At 43.1% G+C, this 23864-nt stretch overlaps 1 protein-coding gene across 1 annotated transcript in view; it reads right to left on the bottom strand.

Moving 5' to 3' along the window:
* The window catches only part of SORCS3 (sortilin related VPS10 domain containing receptor 3), a 577834-nt gene that overhangs the window by 109127 nt on the left and 444843 nt on the right, over positions 1-23864 (bottom strand). The window contains exon 8 of the mRNA XM_035028663.1: positions 1998-2087. Within this exon, the coding sequence (XP_034884554.1) occupies positions 1998-2087 (90 nt within the window). The remainder of the gene's footprint in view (positions 1-1997; positions 2088-23864) is intronic.

Genomic DNA, 23864 nt, shown 5'->3' with positions numbered 1-23864 from the left:
GGAACAGCAACAACTTGCTCAAAAGCCATTTCCATTTTTAAACACTCCCACCCACTCTGTCCTCACCTCCTCGGCCTAGGCTAGGAAAATCTGAGCCAATGCTGGCTAATAAAGGGGATCGATAACCATCCAGCTATTTTCACAGCAGCCCTCATATTAATGAAGCTGCTCTGGATGGACTTCTATAAAAGGGGCCGCATGGATGGTACTCCACCACGATAAATTGCCATGGGGTTGCTGATCATTAATGGAGTGTTCCAGGGTTGTGATCAATCCCAGGCTTCATTTGTCCCCACCTGCAGCCACACTGCCCAGGGGAGCAAACTGTTTGTTTTCCTCGGAAGGTTAAAAATACATAAGATATGCACACAATGCAGAGACAGAACAGACCTTACACAGGGGATATGGTTTGGAAAGTTCCCGAAATGCTTCTCCTGAGCCAATACATGGAAATCATCAAGTTACTGCAAGGGGTCTTTCTCCTTCAGAAAGAACATGATTACGAACTTCCCTTTCCTCATCTTTTTCAAGCAAGGATACTCCTTTCCTGCTTGGGTTTAGAATATCTGATGGGTACATCCTGTAATCACAATGCTATATAATGGTCTCATACCAACCAGTCACAGAGAGGGTAGAGAAAATGAGAAATTGATCCCATGGCCCCCGAGGCTACTTAATACAGTCCCTGCTCATCCCATCAGCCTCCTTTCTCTCTCTCTGCAACCCAGTCTCTTGAGATGATGTTTCATTTTGTTGAATGAACCATATTCTCTCTCTTAAAATAGGGCCTGTTTGTGTCTTTTCTATTGGTTTTCCAACCCTTGTTTGCAGGGTTAACTCCTTAATCCTCTTATATCATCTTAAACCTTACTTTCTTAGGAAACTTGTCCTCAGTATCCATATAGGTAAGCTCCACCTATTATGTCACAATGGTCCTTGAACTTCTATCCCTATAACACTCCCTACACCTACAATTGTTTTTTCAATGTCTCTCTTCTCAACCAGAATATAAGCTCCATGAAGGCAGAGACCATTTGTGGCTTATTTTCTACTCTCTCCATAGAGCTTAATTTAGTGCCTGGCACAGAGTAAAAGCCTAAATGGGAGAAAGAACAGTTCAATGGATGAATAAAAGAAGGATCAAACAAATGAATGGATTCATGCATGCTTATATGAATGAATAAATGAATGAATGAATAAAACAACCAGGGGTAGACAGTTACCCACCTTCTTGTCCCATAATCCCTCCCACCTTGGTACTCATTTAGCCTTTCATGATGTTTCCCAGCACCAGCTTACAGGCCCAAATCTTTGCAACATTACATTTGAGATGTGTCCAACCAGAGACTTGACTTTTTTTTTGCAGCCTCATTAGGTGATGCAATTATATCCTGTCCATGTTCAGACTGAGGTTTTAAGATCCAGCTCCTCCAAGAAGTCATTGTTCACAAGGGATGGAGTCCACAGGGTAAGTTTTATGATTTTCCAATAGAGGAGTTAAAATGCCATCATTTGATATTGTTATAGTAAATTATTCCTTTTTAATTACTCATAGTGGCAGAAAGGAGCAGAAACATAGGCAGTGCATTTACATTTGGCTTTAAAATGTGGAGAGAAGCATGAACTCCACAAGACTCACCTGTGCACCTTTATGCACACATACAATAAAGTGTCTGGGCTCCCTCTGGGCCCTTCTGAGCCTGTCCCTCTATTTGGCAGTAAGGCCCTTGCAAGAGGGAGGAACTCCCAGAAGGGACTGAAGTGATACAGGATGTATGAGATACAGGGAATCAAAGCTCTTGCCTGTATACCCTGCTGAGAGAGGAATAGAGAACCCAGGTTCAGGGCCATCAGCAGAGGCCAGAGTCCCACAGTGGCAAGTCAGGTTCAATGCCAGCTTGTCTCCCAGGCAGAAGTCAAACTTCCCTGCCATCCAATGTGGTGACCTCTCCCTGCTGCTTTGTCGGACAGGACCCAGGGCAGCAGGTTGGACATACCTTGGGCAGGGAGTACTTGGGCAGCTTTATCTGGGTGAAGGCCTCTCTCCGATAGGACACATAGTAGCTGGCTCTTCCACCAGTTGTCACCTGGATCATAAGAGAAACACAGAGAAGTCAGATGACACCAGGGATCATGGCCAAGTTGGAAAGTATTAGCTTCTCCATCAACAGCCACAATAGGTTTGTGATAACCTTTCAGAGAGTATCCCTTGCTGGCCCTGAGCCTCCAGTCCCACAGCACTGAGTTGCTCCCATGTCATGACACTTAGACAACAAATGAGCAATGACAACAGTCTTTCCCAGTGGTTGGCATTTTTGGTGAGAGCAGAGACTCTGTATTTGGTCACTGTGCTTTGCATATGTACAGACCTAATAAATAGTTTCAACTGCAAACAGAAGCTACTGATGTGGGTGGGATGTACCGAAGATTGATTTATTCTGCCTTAAAAGAAGTTTCTAATCCATTGTCATCATGACATGATTGTGAAATGGATTTTTTTTCTGAATCTAAATAACTACTATTGCTCAAAAGCTCTTGTTACTTTGAAATTAATTTCATTTCTGATCTGAGCACAATTTTTTTTCCTTCATATTTACAAATCCATGCATTGAGTGGTGCTTTTTGGTACTTTCCATGTGCAAGTTATTGAAAGGAATCGAGGGTCAGAGGAAGAACTCTGGATCGGGAAGTGAGAAATGCTGGGTCTGAGTCCCAGCTCCGCCATCTGATGGCTGGGGGAGTCAAGCTCTGTAATCTCACTTGGGAAGGATGGATTCTTATAGGAACCTGGAAGCCACTCCAAGAAATGGTCCTCTGGCCTGGGCTTGTTGAAAAGTCCCACCAACATGGCACAGCCCTGCAGATGGCTGCTCTCAGCCCAATCGTCCTAACTCGGGGGGACATTAATATTCACCAGAGAAGACACCAGACAGAGGCTGTCCAGAGAAAATAGCAGGACGACAATAGCAACCCAGCCGCTGTGCCGAGGAGGCAATTACTGGAGGCCTCTGCTCTGTTCTCACCAAGCACTTGCTGGAGGCGGGCCGGTCCTCCCACTCCAGTCCAAACCTGGCGCCCATCCACAGCGGCTGTGGGGAACAGGCGAGGTGTCACATCTCTATTGAAAACCACCCATTGCTCCTCACTCCAAGAGATGGCATCTCCCATGGCTCTCCCGAGCTCTGCACAGATTGGAAGCACACAGACTGCCAGGCAGAGCAAATGTTAAGAGTCCACATGAAGGCAGAACCTTGGAAAAAACTTGGTGCAAAGACTTAAGCTATGAATCAAGAGGAGAGACTGGTTTGGTCCCTAGCGTTCAGCTTTATCCCCACATCTCTATTTCCTAATTAGAGCTATTCATCTCTTGTATTCCAGAACTTTTGTTTTTCTGTTTTTTCTTAAGATTTTATTTATTTATTTGAAAGAGAGAGCACACAAGCAAGGAGAGGGGCAACGGGAGAGGGAGAAGCAGACTCCCCACCGAGCAGGGAGCCTGACACAGAGCTCGATCCCAGGACCCTGGGATCATGACCTGAGCCAAGGGCAAACAGTTACCAGACTGAGCCACCCAGGTGCCCCTGGTTTTTGTTTTTTTGATAAGGCATCTGTTCTGAATCTCTATCGTTCTGCACTGGCTTAGAAGTGGGGCATTCACATATTAAGATCAATGAGTTGCTAAGAAGTCTTTTTCTTTTTAAAATAAATTTCAACTGCATAGAATCAGATTAAAATATAATCTTTGGTACTAAATACACAATCACCACTAGTCCTTGTTTGATCCTATTTGTTTGTTTATTTTTCTTTCTCCCTCCCTTCCTTCCTTTCCTTCCTTCCTTCTTTCCTTCCTTCCTTTCCCTCTCTCTTTCTTATTTTTTTAAGTCCAGTCTAGCTAACATACAGTGTTATGTTAGTTTCAGGTATACAATATAGTGATTCAACAATTCTATATATTGCTCAGTGCTCATCAAGATAAGTATCCTCTTAATCCCCATCACCTATTTCACCATTCCCCCCGCTCAGCTCCCCTCTGGCAACCATCTGTTTGTTCTTTGTAGTTAAGAGTCTGTTTTATGGTTTGTCTTTTCTTCATTGTTCATTTGTTTGTTTCTTAAATTCCACATATGGATGAAATCATATGGTATTTGTTTTTCTCTAACTGACTTATTTCACTGAGCATAATACTCTCTAGATCCATCCATGTTGTTGCAAATGGTTAGATCGCATTATTTTTTATGGCCGAGTAATGTTCCATTGTATATATATACCACATCTTCTTTATCCACTCATCTATTGATGGACACTTGGGCTGCTTCCATAATTTGGCTCTTTTAAGTGATGCTGCAATAAACATAGGCATGCATATCATCTTTTTGAATTAGTGTTTTAATCATAAATTATAAAACCAACACATGTACGCCTCTCAACCCAAGAACTGGAAGAGTAGTTTTTAAACTTGAGCTGCATCAGAATCACTTGGAAAGCTATTTAAAACTCAGACTTCTGGGCCCCACCTACAGAGTCTTTGAGTTGATCAATCTGGGGTGAGGTCCAAGAATTGTCTTGTCTTTTTTTTTTTAATTTTATTTATTTATTTGAGAGAGAGAGAATGCGAGAGAGAGAGAGAGCACATGAGAGGGGGGAGGGTCAGAGGGAGAAGCAGGCTTCCCGCCGAGCAGGGAGACCCATGCGGGACTCCAGGATCATGACCTGAGCCGAAGGCAGTCGCTTAACCAACTGAGCCACTCAAGTGCCCCAAGAATTGTCTTTTCTAATGAGTTTCCAGATAATGTTGATACTGCTGGTCTGGGGACCCCACTCCGAGCAGCTCAGAACTAGAACTTTAAAGACAATTGACATACACTTCTAAAGTGCTTCCATGACCTACACCTGTCCTGACCCTGGCCTCCTTCTCGGATATAGCTATTTTCCTGATTTTGTGTTGACAATGATGATAACTTTTTTTTTAATTGGGGTGAAATTCCTATTACATAAAAATAACCATCTGAAGATGTACAATTCAGTGACATTTAGCACATTTGCAGTGTTACACAACCTCTACCCAATTCTAAATGATTTTCATCACCCCCAAAGGAGATCTCATACCCAGTGATGAAGTTTTTAAACCCCAAAGTATACGCTCTGGTCACTTATTATATGCTTAAAAAACAGCTCTCTACAGGACACCGTAAATGTCACCAAGCTTGCCTTGGGGAAGAAAAGCGGCATCAGAGAAGGCTAGTCCTGTCACTGAATGCTGGCCAGAGCATAGCAATTAAAAGAAGTTTCTCCTGAGAAGATCCAGTTGGCTCCATAGAGAATAAGGTGAGAGCATCGCCAAGCATCTGATCAGTGCCATAGAACAAAACTGGGTCCCTTTGGGTTTCCAAATCACCAAGAGCCAAAGGAGAACAGAGTGTTCTCCTCAACAGGGTGATGGACCCCACCAACTCGGGAACTCAGCCCAGCCATGCCTGATACAGGCCTGCACAGGCACAGACCCTCTCCCTCACAAGCTCACACACATAACCTGAGGGACTTTGTGTTTGAGTAATCAAGATGGAGATTACACTTCAGATACATGATGGGATGAACCAAACCACTAAGGGGCTGATGAAGCCCCAGGAGCCCAGAGGTTCTTCCAGTACCTATGATACCAGAGTATCTGCCAGTGATACCAAGCCGGCTCCTATAGCTCTGCTTTGTCCTGGTTGTATGCTTCTCTGTACCTGCTACCATCTAATTCATGGTTTAACCTCACTGTAAGACTCATGGGTTCATGGAAGGGTTTTGGATGCCACCAATTCATTACAATTTCTCTCTCCTCTCAACTCTGTTCTCTCTATTCCTACAGCCCTTTCAACATTTACTCTTATGGGACACATAGTCCTTCAATCTTTCCTCCATGTCTTCTTATAAGATTTCAACCTCCCTGATTCCTAGGCAGTGCTGGTCTCGTGGCAAGTGATTGGTGAATACATAATAATAAAAGTAATGACACAATGGTCATTGATGGAGTTCATCTACTATGCTCCAGAACTGCATGTAGCCATTATATAAATTATCCAGTTTAATCCTCATATCAACCCTTCAGAGACTATAAGGTACTGAGTGACTTGCCCATGATAAGACGAATTTGAACCTAGCAAAGTTTGGCTCTAGACCTGTTATCCCTCCTCCTATGACTAAGAAGGGTCTCCATTCACCTCACTCGTCTCCCTATAACAACAATACATTTTCTTGACTCGAAGATGTTTTTTTAAAAACATACAAAAATCTCCGTAACTGGCTTGTGTATATATGTTTATCTTTCTTCAAATTTCAGAAAATCTGTTATGACATTGATGACGTATCTTAAAAATGATGTCTTCATAGAAGAGAGGATGCGAGGTAATAAGAACAAGATTCATAATAACTACCATGCAATGAAAGCTTATTACACAGAAAATGGGACAATAAGCAGTTTATACACCACACTTTATTTGATTCTAATTATATCTGATGTAATATATAGTACCTCTACAGGTCAGGAAATTGAGGCTCAGAGTGGTCAACTAACCTGCTCGACATCACACAGCTTTTCATTGTTACAGCCAATCTGTGACCCTCCCCTGTGCCCAAGCCCTTAACTAGGAATAAGTGCACCCCCAAAATATCAGGTACAGAGCAGGGGTTCAATACTCATCGACGAACTGAATAATAAATTGCGGGGATTAATCCACTCAACCAGAAACACTTTGGGTGTGATTTCCTCTGTTGTTTAGTGACTAAACCATGGACTCACAGAGGAGCTCTCCATTCCCACCCAGTCCCTCGGTGGTCACAGGAACTTATCTCCAGCACTCCCCACTTTGGCAGCCAGATCCTCAGGGTGTTGGGAGGATACCAAGCTGATGCATTTGCTGCCTCTCCACTATTATTTGCATGATTCTCTGGCAAACACACAAGGAAAGAATGAAGTTTAGCGACTATTAATCTATTTTGATGAACTTTTCTCTTCCTCACAAGCAAATCTGCTGGCATTGTAAATCCCAGAGATTATTACCATTTTCCCTTTCAGTGACACCTTTTATTTTACATATGATGAATATCATCCAATTATTTGCTCTGGGCCCATCCGTCATGCTAAACACTGAATTAGCTGGGTCTTTTCCTCACTAATGACTGGCTCGTTAATCTGATTTTCTGGATTTCCATTTTACAGGTTTAATTGGGCTCCTGGCCAGTGAAAATGATTCCTTTGGACAAATGCACTGACCATTAAACACATCTGTCTCTTCTGACTTGTTCCCATTCTTGCCGTAGCCAAGTCTAACCTGACATATCTTTTATTTTTTCATTTCTCCTTGATTCTGGAAGATAGCTTGCCCTGGAGGAGAGAGAGAAATCTGCAAAAAAAAAAAAAAAAAAAAAAAAAAAGAACCAAAGCGCCTGGAGTCATGTTGAGCCTGTTTCTGCCATAGATAGAAGAAAACTTGTAATATCTCTAGAACTCATAAGTGGGCATAGGTAATCTGAAAAGAGAAGCGAAAAATAACATTTTCAGGTGTCCACTCTGTTGAGTGCTTTATATTCATGATATTATTTAATAGCCACACTAGTAATAATTACTATTATTATTGTTAGTAATATTAGTAGTACCCTACAAGGTATAAATATTAATAACATTCTCTGAGTATTTAGTATATGCCAAGCCCTGTTCCTCTGAACATATTAGCCTTCTATTTTATGTTCAGGTGAGAAACTGAGCCATGGGGAAGTTACACAACATACTCAAAGACACACAGCAAGTAAATGGTGAAGCTGGAATTTGAACCCACGTTTATCTGACTGCAAAGCTTATGCTGGTCCCTCAGGCTTGGTCAGGTTTTCAAACCTCTGTGGAGGGGAATGGATCCCAAGTCACTCAACTTCCCACTTCCCAGGTAAGATGCCTACCAACAAGGCAGATCTTTTTATGTGAGGGGTCATATCAGTGTCTCAGCCCTGAGAAATCAACGCTCTATTGTTGCACGGGAGTGAACAGTGTTGCTACCAGAATTCGTGAATAAGAGGGATCAGAGTGGAAAGAATTTCGGCTGCACAAGAAATGTAGGAAATGACATTTAGAAGGTTTCTCAGCTAGAGGACCTTGCTGGGCCCAATATGATGTGACTGATCTGCCTAAGCAAGAGAAGTGACCATGTGTACAGGCCTCCATCAGTGATTCCCACACAGCCTCTGCAGCACGCCCTCCTCCTCCAAGAAACAAAAGGGAACAGCACAGTTGTTAGGACGCACAATTAACTTTTCTAATTTCTTTGCTCATTAATTCTATTCAGATTATCTAAAATAAATCTTGACGTTGTTAGGCCTTTCTCTTCCTCTCCACCTACATAATTCCTTCCAAGATCACATTTCTTTTTCAAGAACCAAGGAGCAGGATTTGAATGCTGGACCACAAAGTCGATAAGTAGCCACAGGTCTCATCAGGAAGTTGCCCTAAGTGTTGGGAGGTCCTGGGGGCTTCTGCACGGCATGTTGCATTGCCCTTGCCAACTTAAGCTCATTTTCCAAAGATGTTTTGCTAAGGCACCACACTAGAGGTCTGAATCTAAATTTGTGGGATGGCATGTGGAACAACATGACATCTTACCAGCAAGCCATCTCCTCTGCTAGACTCTTTGATGTTGAATTTAGTGTTTGTCAAACTGGTGTTTGCTCATTTTATGTCCTGGAGGCTGTGTGATATTAATGTAATATGCAGTTTTATCTGCCTGTTTCTAGAAAGAGTGGGTCTATTACCTACCATGCATATACTATGCTTTCCCAATAGTGGGAAAGCCCTCCTTTGAAACAGATTTGCACATAAAATCTTTTACTGGGGCCCTAACACAATAACATCTTTTACTGGGGCCCTAACATAACAACCCCAAAATAACCTCACCAAGAATAGATTTGGAGTAAGATAGTCGACACTGAAGCTAATATAATGCTCTCAATTTGTAGTGTGTGTGTGTGTGTGTGTCTAAGGGAGGTACTGGAGGGAAGGTGAATACTGAGGTTGGCCAAAACATACTGACAAAGAACTGCCACCTTCACCAACCCTTGCCAGAGCTTCTTGGAACCTTCACTGCTAGCTGGGAATGGTAGGAAGGGAGAGAAAAGGTGGTGAGTTAGAAAAGCATGGGGGAAAGACTTATGTCCAGACCATCCACAGCACTAGAAGAGGAATCGGTCCGTCTGACCCTGAGTCTCTTTTTTCAAATACAATCAAGGTCTGGACTTGATAAGTTTCCAATTACATTTTTTTCAAAGAGGACTCTTCCTCTGATTTTTTAGCATTATAGTACATTGGTTGGGATCCCAGACTTGTGCTTAAATCCTGCGTCTGCCACTTGCTGGTTTGGTGATCTTAGACAGGTAATTACTTTAACCTTTCTTCTGGAAAGTGGAGACATCAGTACTACCCATCAACATGTTGTCATGAGGAGTAAACACAGCTCGGCACATAAAAAGCGTGAGCCCTGAAGCCGGCGCATACTAAGTGCTCACTGCATAGAACTTGCCTCTGCTGAGCTAGAGGGCAGTTGCCTGCAGCAATGTAACATCTTGGGGCCGGCTGGGGGTTGACCATGGTGGCAGTTTACATATGCCAACTGGAGCTTTAGGAAGTGCTGGCGTAGCCACATGGGCTACCTGGTCAGAAGTGACCAGGGACAGAGGACTGAAATTCTTCTTGGGGCCTTAAGGAAGGATGACCTCATGGATAAGACACCTATGCAGACCATGAAGCCAATGTGTTTTTTTGCCAGAGACTGAACCATTAATGGCTGTAGCACTTACCTTCTTTTTTTAAGATTTTTATTTATTTATTTGAGAAAGAGAGAGAGCGAGCAAGAGAGCACAAGCTGGGGGAGCTGCAGGAAGAGAAAAAAGCAGGCTCCCCACTGAGCAGGGAGCCTGACACGGGGCTCGATCCCAGGACCCTGAGATCATGACCTGAACCAAAGGCAGCTGCTTAACCGACTGAGCCGCCCAGGTGCCCCCAAGACTTATCTTTGTGTTCTGGCTTTCATGACTTAGAGGGAGGGAAAGAAGTTCTTGGAATGTGCATCTGACCCTTCAGGATGGATGGAAGTCCTTTGCCTTCCCTCTCCTAGTTTTTTTCTTTTTGGGGGGCGGGAGTGGGACAGATAAAAAGCAAAGGTAAGTGCAAAAATAAAAAAGAACAGATAAGGACTTGAATTGTCATCTTGGAGCACAAAAGTTGGGAACACCTTGATTAATTATATACATATATATATGCATATATAATTAATATGATAATAGCTAAAAAGCCAAAAACTAAACAGTTTACTTTGAGTGTTCTAGATCAGGATACCAGAGCTGCCTTAAAAAAAAGAAAGCACTACCATGGAAACCCTAAAGTGACATGTTAAAACTCTTTACCAAAACATCTCCCTCTTCCTTTCTCAGAAATGGCCCTGTTTCTGGCAGACTGTGAGCTTCATGTGGCTCCGGGAAAGATGGGACCAAGGAGGCCGGGGCAGGTATTGTAAGGAATCTAGCTCTATAGTCTTCTTACACTTACATAAGTTTTCTCTTCGACTTGAGACCTCACATAGCCTTTTCCCTTTCTACAGGCGGATGTTATGAGCTCAATTCATTGACTGAAATCTTCCCAAGCCAGCCTCTGTCTTTTCTCTAGCATTCAAGAATTTCAGAAAATAAGTACGAAATAGTGGGAAAGGAGAAGGAAGAAGGGCGTAAGGTCCTGGTATACCTAATGTTTTGTTTCTCGTTTCAGCTTAACCGGTTAACAGATACGCAATTTTGGCATGGTAACTAATCTCTTGGAGCTTCAGGGCTATTGTTCTATAAAAAGGGAGCAAACAATTACCCTTCTCTTACAGAACAGTAAATGAGATAATAAAATGCTTTCATGGAACTGTAAAGTGTTCTATAATGTAATGATTAGAATGTTATCATTGACCTGTGGTATGTACCTAAAAACGCAAAGATGTTAGAAGTATTTTCACTGGAAAATTGCTGTGGACAGAAAGTTTGTGTTCCCCACAAATTCCTATGTTGAAACCTAATCCCCAGTGTGATGGTATCTGGAGGTGGGGCCTTTGGGAGGTGATTAGGTCATGAGGGTGGGGCCCTCACGATGGGATTAGTGCCCTTATTAAAGAGCTCCATTGCCCCTTCTACCACGTGTTTATGAACCAGGAAATGGGCTCTCTTCAGCCACCAAATCCACCAGTACCTTGATCTTGGACTTCCACCATCCAGAACGGTGGGACAGACATAAGACTGTTATACAGCAGTATGAACAGACTAAGACAGAAATCAAGCTGATGATACAGATAGGCCCACTCCATTGATCGTGGGGGCACTGAAATTCGCCAGGGAGGCTACAGCTATCCACCAACTGGTGGGCAATAAGGAATGTCACAAGAGAAGCAGGAAAGGGATGGGCAGAGATAAAGAACAGAAGTGCATTCAGCCACACAAGATGAATGGCAGGCATATATAGCCACTTAGAGAATGATTGATTTTATCGATATGTTCAAGACATTTTACATATCCTAAAAGGGCAAGGCAAACAAAGTCATTAATTTTCTAGAGAAGCAGGGACGATGCTTCTTTGGGACACGGGATTTCCAGGTGGCCTTGGAAACATGTGTGGGCTGCTAGATATGACAGCAAAACTTCGCCAACATGGGATCTGCATGCCTCATGAGTGAATTTGGGGACAGCAGTGGACAGATTTAAACCATCTGTCAAGCTGGTTCTCAGGAAACACTACCGCTTCCCCAAGAGAGCCATGAATATTGGTGAAATGCCAACTGCTACTTGGAGCCTCCCCACTGTACTTCCCATGTCATGCCTTTCCTGTCCTCCATCAGCAGACGCACCGCTGGGAGAGTCAAGCTCTGTGCTCACGCTTTGTATGCGCTGCCTGCTCTCATGCGCAATGAGCACAATGACCACACGGAAGAGACCCTTTGCAGTCCCACTCTACTGGTAAGTTAACTGACATGCATGGGATCATGCAGCTCTAAAGTGGCAGCGTCTGGATTGGAACTTGGCTCTCAAAATCCTGACCACATCCACTACACTGTGCAACCCTGAACAAGCCTAAAGTGTCTCCTGCAGAGCCTTTCCAAAGAATGGCTAATTTAGGACCAATTACCTGGAGGGATTTACCATGACCCAGATCATGAGAAGCCTCCAGCATCAATGAAATCATAGTGACTCGCATCACAAACTACCTCCCTAAGGAAGCTTCCCCACCCCAATTTCCCAGTGGGAATTCATCTTTTCTTCCTCTGATTTTTAGGGCTCTTTTTTTTGTGGCCTTCTTGCTGCACTTACCAGTTGCTGTTCTAAATTATGGGAAACTGGTACCTTTTAGTTCTCTGGTTGTATTATCTTCTATGGTAGATAATGTGCTACATTCCCATTTTACCCTCTCTTAGTACCTGGCACCCACGTCATAACAACTAATATTTGTAGAGGACTCTTACTGTCTGCCATTAGTTTTTATTATTGGACTGAATCTCATTTGGTCAGGGCACAACCCTGTGAGGGAGGTCTAATTACATCCCCATTTCAGAATTAAGGGGCCTGACTTTAGGGCACCTTGTTACTAAAAGGTGAGGCTCAAAGCCAACCACAGAATGTCTGCCTTGAATCCCCAGGCTCTTTTCATGTTGCCAGGCTGCTTCAGTCTGTGTCTGCTGAGTCAAGATCAGAAAAAGACAAAGTGGAGATAATTGCATGGGTTTTCACAAGTGGGTCATGATTTTACATCAAATACTCCTTTGCGTGTTTGGCAACACAACATGGTGATAAGAGAGTGTGCTTTCCTGGGGGAAACAGAGAAGCACATTACAAGATGTTCTTCTCTACCTACTGCTGAATCCACATGTTAATTAAGGGTCTGGCCAAATTTCCATCATTCCTTAAACACTGCTCACGTTTGGACATTTCATGATGGATACTGGTCCCAATTCTACTATATGTTGCATATATTAATCAGTGAGCAAAAACTTATTCAGCCCTCTTGTGCCCAGGCTGTATCAGGTACCATGGGAGTCATAGGACTGCAACCTCGTGGAGTTTACCATTTCTTTGAAAAAGTAAGCCTAACATATAAGATGTACAAATGACAACATAATACCAGTGATGATGCTCTGGTACCCTGGGCAGGGTAAAGGCTAGGCGCTGGAGAAATACCCCCCAGAACCATAGTACTTTACTCCACTTATTTTCATGCTCCTTCCAGAATCACCATAAAATCAGTGCACACACAACACACACACACACACACACACCCTGTAATATAGAGTACATACATATATATACGCATGTGTGTGTGTTATACATACATATAATGTACTATATTATACATATTATACATATATATGTATGTAATGTTATTGACACTCCCACTGCCTTTGGAGAAGAATGGGTTCTCAACACTGAAAGACTTTGTTTGTTGAATGGGATGACGGATTTGAAGGTGGATTAAAGTGTTCTACATAACCAAGGGAGGGATGGAGAGAAAAGGTGGGGATAAGGTGGGGATGGATCTTGAAAGAAGAAAAAGATCATAGCAAATCTGGAGAGACTGCAGGAAGCGAGATCCAAGAGGGTGGGTGCTTCAGAGGAATGCCAAGAAACAGTGGGTGTGTGTAGGTTTTATTAAGTGTTTTTGCCGTGCAGTATCTGACATAAACACTGTGCTTTGTTTTTGCTTGACCATTTCCAATAAAAAGTTTACACCACACTGCTCAATAATCTTATTAAGATTTTATTTATTTATTTGTTTCTCTTTGCAGAGGTGTTTCATATCAAGAACGTAGATCTGCTTCAAGAAAATGCCCAAGAGTTATAACTGGGTTACCAGAAATTTATCTTTCTGAGCCTTTTTGGTTACTTATTTAGTTCTTTGTTGTGAAAATTCACAAAGAGCCTTGCATCAGAAGCCTAGACATGGATTCTATACCTCCCTCACCCGTACTGGCTATTAGGGGTCTTTGGGAAAAGCAGTTAACTGCTTCCAGATCTCAATTCCATCCTAAAACGGGTGGGCATACTCACAACATATTGGTCCAACTTGTGCCAGACACAAAGTAGGGACTCAAGAATCTCATGCCCCTGTGCTTCTCATTCCTTCACATCCGGGATCCTGGTTTCCTCAGCACAAGGGTTTTCTTCAACTCCTATCCTAAGATTCTCTGCTGCCATTTCTTCTGTAGTCATTCAATGACTCCACAAAGTTTTGTGTTAAAGGTTTCTGCTCCTACTTACTGCCCCTTACATATGTCTTGACCCAATTGGCTCAAAACATAAGAACATTTAGGCTCTGAGTCTCATTTAAAAAGCAGAACGAGTGTACTGGTATCAGGAAGCACAGGTCAAAATCTCTGCTCCACTCTTTACTGGCTGTGTGATCTTAGGAAAAGGACTTTACCTCTCTGTGCCTCTTCTATGAAATGGAGGTAAGAGTAGGACTTCCCTCGCAGGATGTCATAACAACAAATTGCCTTAGTACTATGCCTTGCTCACACCAGCCACTCAGTGAGTGTTAGCTATTACCATTATATGTAAATGACTCCACAAGAACTACAGATTATTCAATAAGAAAATTAGCCAGGAGGTAAAAATCACAGACGAACGCAGAGGACAAATCTTAAATAAGAAAATGCTGAGAATTATAGTGTTTCTTATACGGAAGGGTTTTGTTAATCAACTTCCCAAGGACTCCCATCAGACATTTCAGAGGAAGTAAGGAAGCCGCCACTCCCATGCTTTCCGTCCCGTGCACACACAGAATACCTAAGAAGCAATTACATCGCAGAATGAAATAATAAACACAATCATATTAAGAGCACTTTGATTATCTCTCCCTACTGCAATCTGGAAGCAATCGCCACCCATGGCAGGCAGTAAAACCGCACACGTTTATTCCGGAGAATCGGACAGAAGGCCTTGGGGGCTGCAGACTCCCCATTCTAACTGCGTTCGTAGGAATCACCACTGCGCATTATAACAAGGTGTGCGTCCCTTCCGGAAACATTTCTCAGGGGAGAAGACGAAAGCAATCTGGCCTGGCCTCTAGAGGTCACAAGGCCAGAGGGAGAGGGGAAGTGGCTAAATTCATGGTCCTGTCACATACACACTGGATTAGAGGAAACAAGGAAGGAGAGAATACAGATGAAAGAATCAGACAACTTTAAATCAGACAACATAAAGCCTAAGAAGCATGGAGAGGAAAAGAGCCAATCAGCTTTTTTTTTTTTTTTCTATTTTGCAACAGATGTTTCACTGGCAGACCCAAATCTAATAGCAGTTGGTGTAGTAAAGATGAAATAGTTGGAGGAAGAAAAAGAGAGAGCTAAAAAGGAAAGGAGGGAGGGAGAGACAGGCTGGCAAAGGGAAGGTGAATCCCCAGTGCCTCTGTCCTTCCCTACTTCCTGCCGCTCCCTTCTGCCCACTGGGGAGAGGCGGGAGGTGTCCCATTGTCTCCCAGCCCTGCAGCCCCCTGCCTGCAGGCACTCCTCACAGGAAGGCAGGGGTAATCAGGCCCATCCTTCAAACATCTTCATTCTATTACTTCCATAATCGGCTTCTAATGTTCTGTTCGATAGATGTGGGGCCGACCAGACCCAGCGCTTGAACAGCTGCTCGGGCCATGAAGCTATTCTCTGTGCCATTGATCACAAAGACAAAAATCAATCCTGGCTAAGGAGAAAGAAGTTAAAAATAAATTGCTGGGATTGATTTCTGTTCAGACCTTCTGACTCCCAGTTTAGAAAGGGGGAGGGAAGAGTGTGCGCGGATCCACCTGTCACGAAATCACTTCATATGTCCCCATCTCAAAAGCAAAATCGGGAGGTATTTTACAGGCACATACACATGTGTGTTTGCACACAAACACACAGGCACACATGCTCATAGTTTTCTCTTAATTTATGCTCTTATTTTATTGTTGCCTCCTAATAACTATCAGAGATGAGAATCCATGTGAATTGTAAACTCCCATGAGAAGAGGACTGGGGTTTGTCTCGTTCACTACCAAAGCTCCAAAGCAGGGTTCCGTGCTTTGTGGATAGCAGTAACTCCAAAAATACTTGTTAATGGACGATAGAGTAAATGAATTAATGAAGTCCCTTCTTTGCTATCATCAGCTCTCGCAATTATGTTTATTTCTTCACTGATGGATCACAGCATGTAATTATTTTTCTTCTTCATTGTTCTGCATATGTATGATCTCTCTCTCACTAGACTAACCCCCCCCCCCCATAGCAGGAACCTTTACTTTTTTGCTTTTTAATTTTTCATCTATGGCACTATCTCTACCTTGTGCCCTCAGTAGATGTATGTGAAAGGAAAGGAGGAAAGAATGGTTCAGCAACTCTCCTAAGGGATTAGCTACATCCTAAATATCTTTTGTTTTGCTTCTGACACTGCAGAAATAAGTTGGGAAATACTTCTGAATAAAAGTCCCCTGCCCATCCATGTTTAACTAAATGGAGCATCCTGGAGAGTGAGTAGACTTGCGGAACGGTAGCGTTGGAAGGAAACTCTGGAGTCATACACCCCACTGCCTTCCAAACTGGATTCCATGGAGTTCTGGAATCCCACAGTGATGCCTTGGAGGTATCCACAATGGGTGACGAAGAGGCTGAGTGTGTGGGAGAGTTCAAACAGTCCCTCATGCTCCTTTAACTAGATCCATTCCACCTGTATCTGTTTTGCAAAAGTGATGATCACGTCCAGGGTCACTGAGTGAGTTAATGGTAAGGCCAGACTTAAACCCAGGAATGCTGTACTGCCCACCCCCATCCCTCCACTGACCTGCCCAGCCCATCCTGTGGCACACTGTCTCTTGCCACGGAAGGGTCTCTTCCTTAGAACACTGGCTGGTCCTAAATTTAGACTCCTCAAGTCAATTCTCCACTTGAAGACCTAACTTGGACCTTGCCTTCTCCAGAAAAGCATCCCTGATCATATCATGCCTCATGGGTCTCCCTCCTGAGAAAAAGCCTAGCACTTTCTCAAGAGTTTTTGAACATTGCTCAGGGCAAGTGTCAGGCCATAGAGTCCTACCCCCTCACCGACAACAAATTGTCGGTCTTGTCTACCATTATATTCCCTTCTTTAGAATAACAGAGACACATTAAATGCTCAACAAATGTTTGTTGAATGGATGAATGAACAGACGGTCAATCCTTCTGTCTCAGACAGAACCTATCACAGCCAGGAGCACATAGTAGGTGCTCAATCAAATTAAGCTGATTGACCAGTCACTGGCTCTGCCACTATTAAACTCCAAAAAGACTTTAGTTCTGACTGATCACCAGGGCTTTTAGAATCAGATTCGTAAAATTTGCTTGCAGAAATCCAAAGCATTTGTTTACCCCATTAGCTAGATAGAGAGTTAAAGGCAGAGCGATTAAAATTTTTAAAAGCTGAAACTCTGAAATAAATAGATCTGTATCCTAGTTAGAATGGTAATGGGGAGAGGAGTGGATTTAATAGTCTTCTCAGTCCACAGCCCAACTGCCTTTATTATTAGCACTGTCGTTTTTACAATACAATTATCTTTAATAGGGGAAGGCCCCAGGAAAGGCATCCTCCTGGGAGCTTTGCTTAGAAGAGAGGGTGTGGGGAACTTACTGGGACTTGGAAGGGAAGGACAATGGGGAGACCCAGCTGGGTCATGATTCAGTAGCTCCTCTGCACCCAGGGATGGGACTCAAGAGAAGCTGTGCCCAGAAGCACATGATGGAAACTGGATAATTCACAGCAAGAGGTACAAGGTAAGTGGGGAAAGCTGAAGAAAGTGGAGCCGGGGATGGTAATGATGATTAACCATGCTGCCACTCACCCCCCTCTGCACCCTAGTGATGAGTGTTTGAATAATCCTCTAAGTGTATCCGAGGGACCACTCAGAGGGGCGGGCATGATTACATTGTACTGAATCCCATTAAGCCCTCCTTGGGTTAATCGTGCAGAAAGTTTCTGATCTGAAACAAAATTGAAACAGATCCTGACAAACAGTGCACTGAACAAGGAGGGAGTAAGCCTTCCCTGCCCCTGGTGTCCACCACGACGGGGGCAACAGCTGCCTCTTTTTCACTTTTACAGCATCCAGAAAAGTTTCTGGGAAAACCAGCTATGCAGGGTTAATGTAAAGATCTTTAGATTGGGGAAACGAAATGAGAAATAGATTACTGTCCTCTTTTGCCATCCCTTATGAGCCCAGGCAGCTCTGATGTCATATCCTGACCCTGCCATCCACTGAGCTCTAGGACAAAGGGGGATTCTCTAAACCTCTCTGAAATTCTCCATTAAACAATAACGAGAATAATAACCAGCACACCCAGATCCTATGAAGATTAAAGTAGAATAAAAAAAATAAAATACACACTTAGCAGTCATACATTTGGCAGGAAATAAATCACACAAATCAGACACCACAAATCAGTCGTGGCAACCATTCTTTCAGCTGGCTGATGGGTGGGTAAAAACTGGTGGTGAGGTTACATGGAAAGAGCATTCTGATGCATCGCTGCTTTGAAACCAGGAAATTGCAGATTTTCAAATCGTGGAATAGACTGAGTGTGGCTGATCTCACTCTTTTGGGCTGAATTACAGAAACCCTTGTGGTCCCCTGGACAACATACCACTTTTCAGACCAGAATGCACAGGCTGCATTGAATCATACAAGGCTCCTGGATAATTAAACATGACGAGCGCCACCCTCCCTATAAAATATACTGCACACAGCATCCATGCCACGACTCTTCCTTCTCATGCCCATGGAGACACTACTAATTAACAGCAGCAGTCTTTCCTACTGAACTACAACAACACAGCCTTCTATGCAGCTATTACTAATTACCCAAAGGTGATACACAAAATGAAAACAATTTGACACCCAGGAGCTAGACATATCCCATTCATGTACTACCAGAAAGCAAATACTTGTGTTATAATATGGGGCAGATGACAGAACAATTCTCTCAGAGTAAGGGAAAAGAGTCCTTGCTGTGCTGGCCTAGCGAGTAACAAGGATTGTAACTTTCATGGAGCTTCCGCAGATCTCTTGGGGAAAAACAAGTCTTCATCATTCATTAGGGACGTGCACAGCAAAGCCCTGAATGGAGCAAAGAGATCACCAAGCCTCGAGGATTGGTGGGCTTTCTGTAAATAAAGAGCCCCTCCTGGAGCCTCTGTGTCTCAGCAGGAGACACTGGGGAATCGTCAGCATCTGGATGGTAATTGATGCCATGCTGGAAGGATCAAGGAGATAGATGGGATTGCTCAGAGTGAGCAGAGAAAGGGAACCTACAAAAAGCTCTGAGAACAGCCCATATTTAAAGGGTGGGCAGAGGAAGAGGCCCCAGTGTAGGAGAGGAAGAAGAAGATGCCAGAGAGGAAGGAGGAGAAGCTGAGGCACACACTGTGAAAGGAGCAAAGCTGGGTGTGCTCAGGGAAGCACAGCAGGCAAGAGACCCCAGGGCTGCAGATGGGTCAACTAAGTGAATGATGGAGAGGTGTTGTCTGGATAGAATTCAAAGACATCGTTGATGAACTTGGCAGAAGTAATTTCAATGGAGTGGACAAGGCAGAAGTCAGCCTCAAGTGGTTTAAAGAGAAGGAAATGAGAAAATGGGATAATAAATATGGACAGCTCTTAAGAAATCTGGTTGTGAACGAAAGATGGAATATTTATAGAGAGGAACATGGGGTTCAAAGAAAGTTTTGTTTTCTTTTTTAATTTAAGGAGAGTAGATATTTTGAATATTTCAGTACTGATGGGAAGTCTGAAATAAAAATGAATACACTAAAGAGACAGGGGAAGAAGGATAATAGGTAAAGCCAGGTCCCTGAGAAGTTAGAAGGGATGGGATTGGGTGTTTGGATTAAGAAATTTTATATGGGCATGAAGATGATTCTTTCTACTTTTCTTGGATAGTTCAATCTATTCACAATACTGGATACTCAGTAGGGGTTCAATAAATTTGAGAGTCTCTTAGTTTCCTTGAGTTGGGTTCCCTCTGCCTGGAAATGTAGAGCCCGAGACAATGGCTGTTACACAGGTAATTTTATTTTGTTTTGTTTTGTTTTCAGTGGGGGTCTATTTTGTTTGTGGTTGAGAAATGATCCTAGGGAACAGAAGTGGCAGAACTAGAAAGTAGGAAACAAGGAGGGAGGAAAAGCAGTTAAAATCCCAAGGAGTGTTACTGAACTGGTTATTACTATGAGTAACTGGGGCTCCATCCCTCTGGGGACCCTATGAAGACCCACAGAGAATGAGGCTCCATATTGCCCTCCTGACAGGAAGAGAGGAGTATTTATCCACTGGCTCCCGACTCCTGGTCTAATTGGCCCACAGGATTCTGCCACCTTTGTACTGCAAGGTTTGTATCTCCACCAGGATGGCTAAGGGGTCTCTCGCGAGCATCCCATTTGGGGGAGAAATCAGCCCAGAACAAAAAGCAAGAGGCTCACAGTGCAGCGGAGGCAAGGTGACACTAGGTCACCTCTGCACACGGCTAGCTGCTGAGCAAACATGAGTCAGAAGGGCGTGAGGTAGCACCTCTTCAACACCAAGATCAACTAAACATCGTAACTTCCCAATCAGTTCACTAATTTGTGTTTATTCATGGAAATATTTCAAATACCAGCAGTAACTTTTACATCAAGCCACCGAAATCACTGTCTGTATAGACACATCCCAGCAACGTGCTATTTAAAGAACCTCCATTAGTGCCAGCTGTTGAAAACACCTCACTTAAGATTCTGAAAGTGCTTCACGAATATTCACCTGAAGATGTCTTTACTGAATTTCTTTTGAAGACTGTCTCTGGAACTCTTCCATTTTCCTTTAAACTCCTGTGTTGTAAATGTGTCCCTAATGATGAAATTGCTATTTATTTAACATTCAAATCTCTCCCATTAAGGCCAAAATAACATCATTTAAAATATTGCTAAACAGTTTTTCTTTGAATAATTACACTCTATTAATTTCTGCCTCAGGGCTTTTTTTTCTGTCAGAAAGGGAACTATTCGGGATACAGAAGCCATGCCAGAGAGGCTTTGCTACCTCCCACACTGGTGCCTAAACCAGGAACCTAAACCATCAACACCCAGGGGAGTTGGGGACCAACGTGCTACAAGAAGGTACAAGAGTCTTGAAAGAGAATTAAATCCCAGCATATCTACAGTCACATATCTATCATGAGAAGTTGGTTTCTTTGATAACTGGCACTATGGAAGGTATGTGGGAAGATTTTATCATGCACATATGTCAATACATGAGCTGAATCCATGAATAATTACAAAATGAATTTGGGGGAAAGATTTAGAAATCTTTTCCATGACCGGCTTATAAAAACTCTTATTTTTTTTTAAGGTTTTTATTTATTTACTTATTTGACGGAGAGGGAGCACAAGTAGGGGGTACAGCAGAGGGAGAGGGAGAAGCAGGCTCTCTGCTGAGCAGGGAGCCCGAGGCAGGACTCGATCCCAGGACCCTGGGATCATGACCTGACCCGAAGGCAGATGCTTAACCAACTGAGCCACCCAGGTGCCCCTAAAAACTCTTAGAAGAGAATGTGCATACACAAAAGTAGGGAGGCTGATTTTTGCATGTGGATTAATCTCTTGATTCTAGCATTTAATAGGGCTCTATAGCTTTCAGAGCATTTCAAAGCCATTAGTATCTCCCTTGATCCTCACAAAAACCTTTCAATTTAGGAAGGGCAAGGGGCATCCTTCCATTCTACGGAGATGAGAAAATTAGTGTTCTCAAGGTCCAAGTGAGCAGCCCCATGTTCCCCAGCTGGTAGGTGGCAGAACCCTGACTATAACCCCGAGTTCAGGGTCCTCTGCCCCACATCAGACCACCGGCTACTTGAACCATAAACTGCCTGAGAGCAGGGACAATGTCTTCTATTCCAGCCCTGTCATGCTCAATTGCACCTGGCATACTTCTAGGACCTCAAGAAATATCTCTTAACTAGCTACTAGTACTTACTAGTTGCTAATACTTCTACAACACCTTTCAACTCTGAACAACAGCAACTTGTATCCAAATTACTGACTGGCTCCACTTACTGGAATTATGCCAGGACCCCTCTTCTGTATCCCATTGCTCCGCCCACAAGATTCCTTGCTACAGAGGGGACTTTTTTGCCTACATCGACACAACATTACCAGGAGTTGAAAGTTGGATCTATACACTGATACTGGTCTAGCTGTGGATGTTGAGAAGGATTTGGCAGAGTGGGGATGGCCTTCCCTTTGAATTTTCTGCTTTCTCTATGCCTCTGGAGTATTTTGTTCATATCTTAATTATGGATCTGTGTTTGTCTCTTGTGTTTTAGATATCTATATCAGACCTGTTTTTTTTTTTTTTTAATACAATTGCACTCACAATGAAACTCTGTTCAGTGAGTGAATGAATCTTTATTACATTGAAGGCCACCTCATGTGCCATGAAGAGCGATGAGGCCAGGCTCCGTGTAGTTCAGTGAAGATACAATTCTCTTAAGATGGCTTATTAAGGCTCTGTTCTCATTTCTTCATCACACTCCCTAACAGCCAGGGCATGAATCCTATCACTGAAGGGATTGTAAAGCTACCACTGCTGAACCACCTACTCTCCAGGATAATCACTAGAAAAGCTACTCCATAAGGAGAAAAGGCAGGATTTCCAACCTTCTTGGCTCAGAACATAGAAACCAACTTATCTGTATTCCCCCCCGCCCCTACAGAGGAAAGCCGATTTCTCTTTTATCCATGTGGAACGGAGACATTTCAGGCAGACACTTTCCCATTAAAACAAGGGCTCTTCTGGGAAGGATTAGCTCCTTTTGATTTCACTATGAAACCCCAGGCCTGGGGCACCCTGCACAGAAAAGGCATTGACAGATTAACAAATTTCACAGTGTTCTGTACGTCTTCAGCTCAGCTGAAAGCAGGAGACCAAACACTAGGTCCCCTCAAGCAAAACCATCAAGATGACTACCTTTACCTCTTTGTCAACAGAACAATAAAAGGTGAGGCAGAACCTTGGGGTCTCTCCTAAACTGTAGGAGCCATGTGAGTAGTATGTGGACCTTCAACCACATACAAGATACAGAATCAAAACTCATCATGTTTAGAAAAAAGAAATAACTGGGCATGAGGAGCTTTCCTTCAGAAGGGCAAATTTTTTTGAGGGTGAATATTTATGCAAAATGAATGTTATGGGAAGTTTATTATGAAGAGGTTACCTGGGTTTTTGGTTATTTAAACTTTACTCTCAAACACATATACATTTGTGTATGACTCACTCATGGGTAAATAAGTATGCCTTACACACATACGTATTATTTATTAATTTGCAGAGAAAGGAAATGGGACTGTGTGTCACCTGAATTCCTGGTGGTTCAGTTGTCCACACACAAAAACATCTGACCTTTGACCCATGGAGCCAACGGTGCTACAGAAAGTCAGTGGTTTTCAAACATGTCTTAGCGGCAGATGGCTTTTGTTAAATGAAAAAGGTATTAAGAACCCTGACATGCAGAGCAAACAAAAGCTAAGTGACTCCATTCAAGTTGGGGTTAAGAGGGCCAGAGACCTTCTTCCATTTTTCGGTAGCTCCTGAGACAAGTTCCCTAATAATCAATGTAAAAACTGCCAAAAAACACATTTGGCAAAAAAGGCTAGAAAGACTGAGGGGATCGACTGGCATCCTTTTCTATAAGATTTTTCCTCAGTTGTAGATGTCTGATGGCACTAAAACAAAATAAGGGATATCAATACTCCACAAAACCAGAAAATTCAAGTGGATAAATCCCTTAAAATTA

The sequence above is a fragment of the Mirounga leonina genome, unplaced genomic scaffold, assembly GCF_011800145.1.
Source record: "Mirounga leonina isolate KUSES-001 unplaced genomic scaffold, KU_Mleo_1.0 Mir_114, whole genome shotgun sequence".
Taxonomy (NCBI): domain Eukaryota; kingdom Metazoa; phylum Chordata; class Mammalia; order Carnivora; family Phocidae; genus Mirounga; species Mirounga leonina.
Note: the sequence above shows the minus strand (reverse complement) of the source record. Positions and strands in the feature narration are given on the sequence as shown.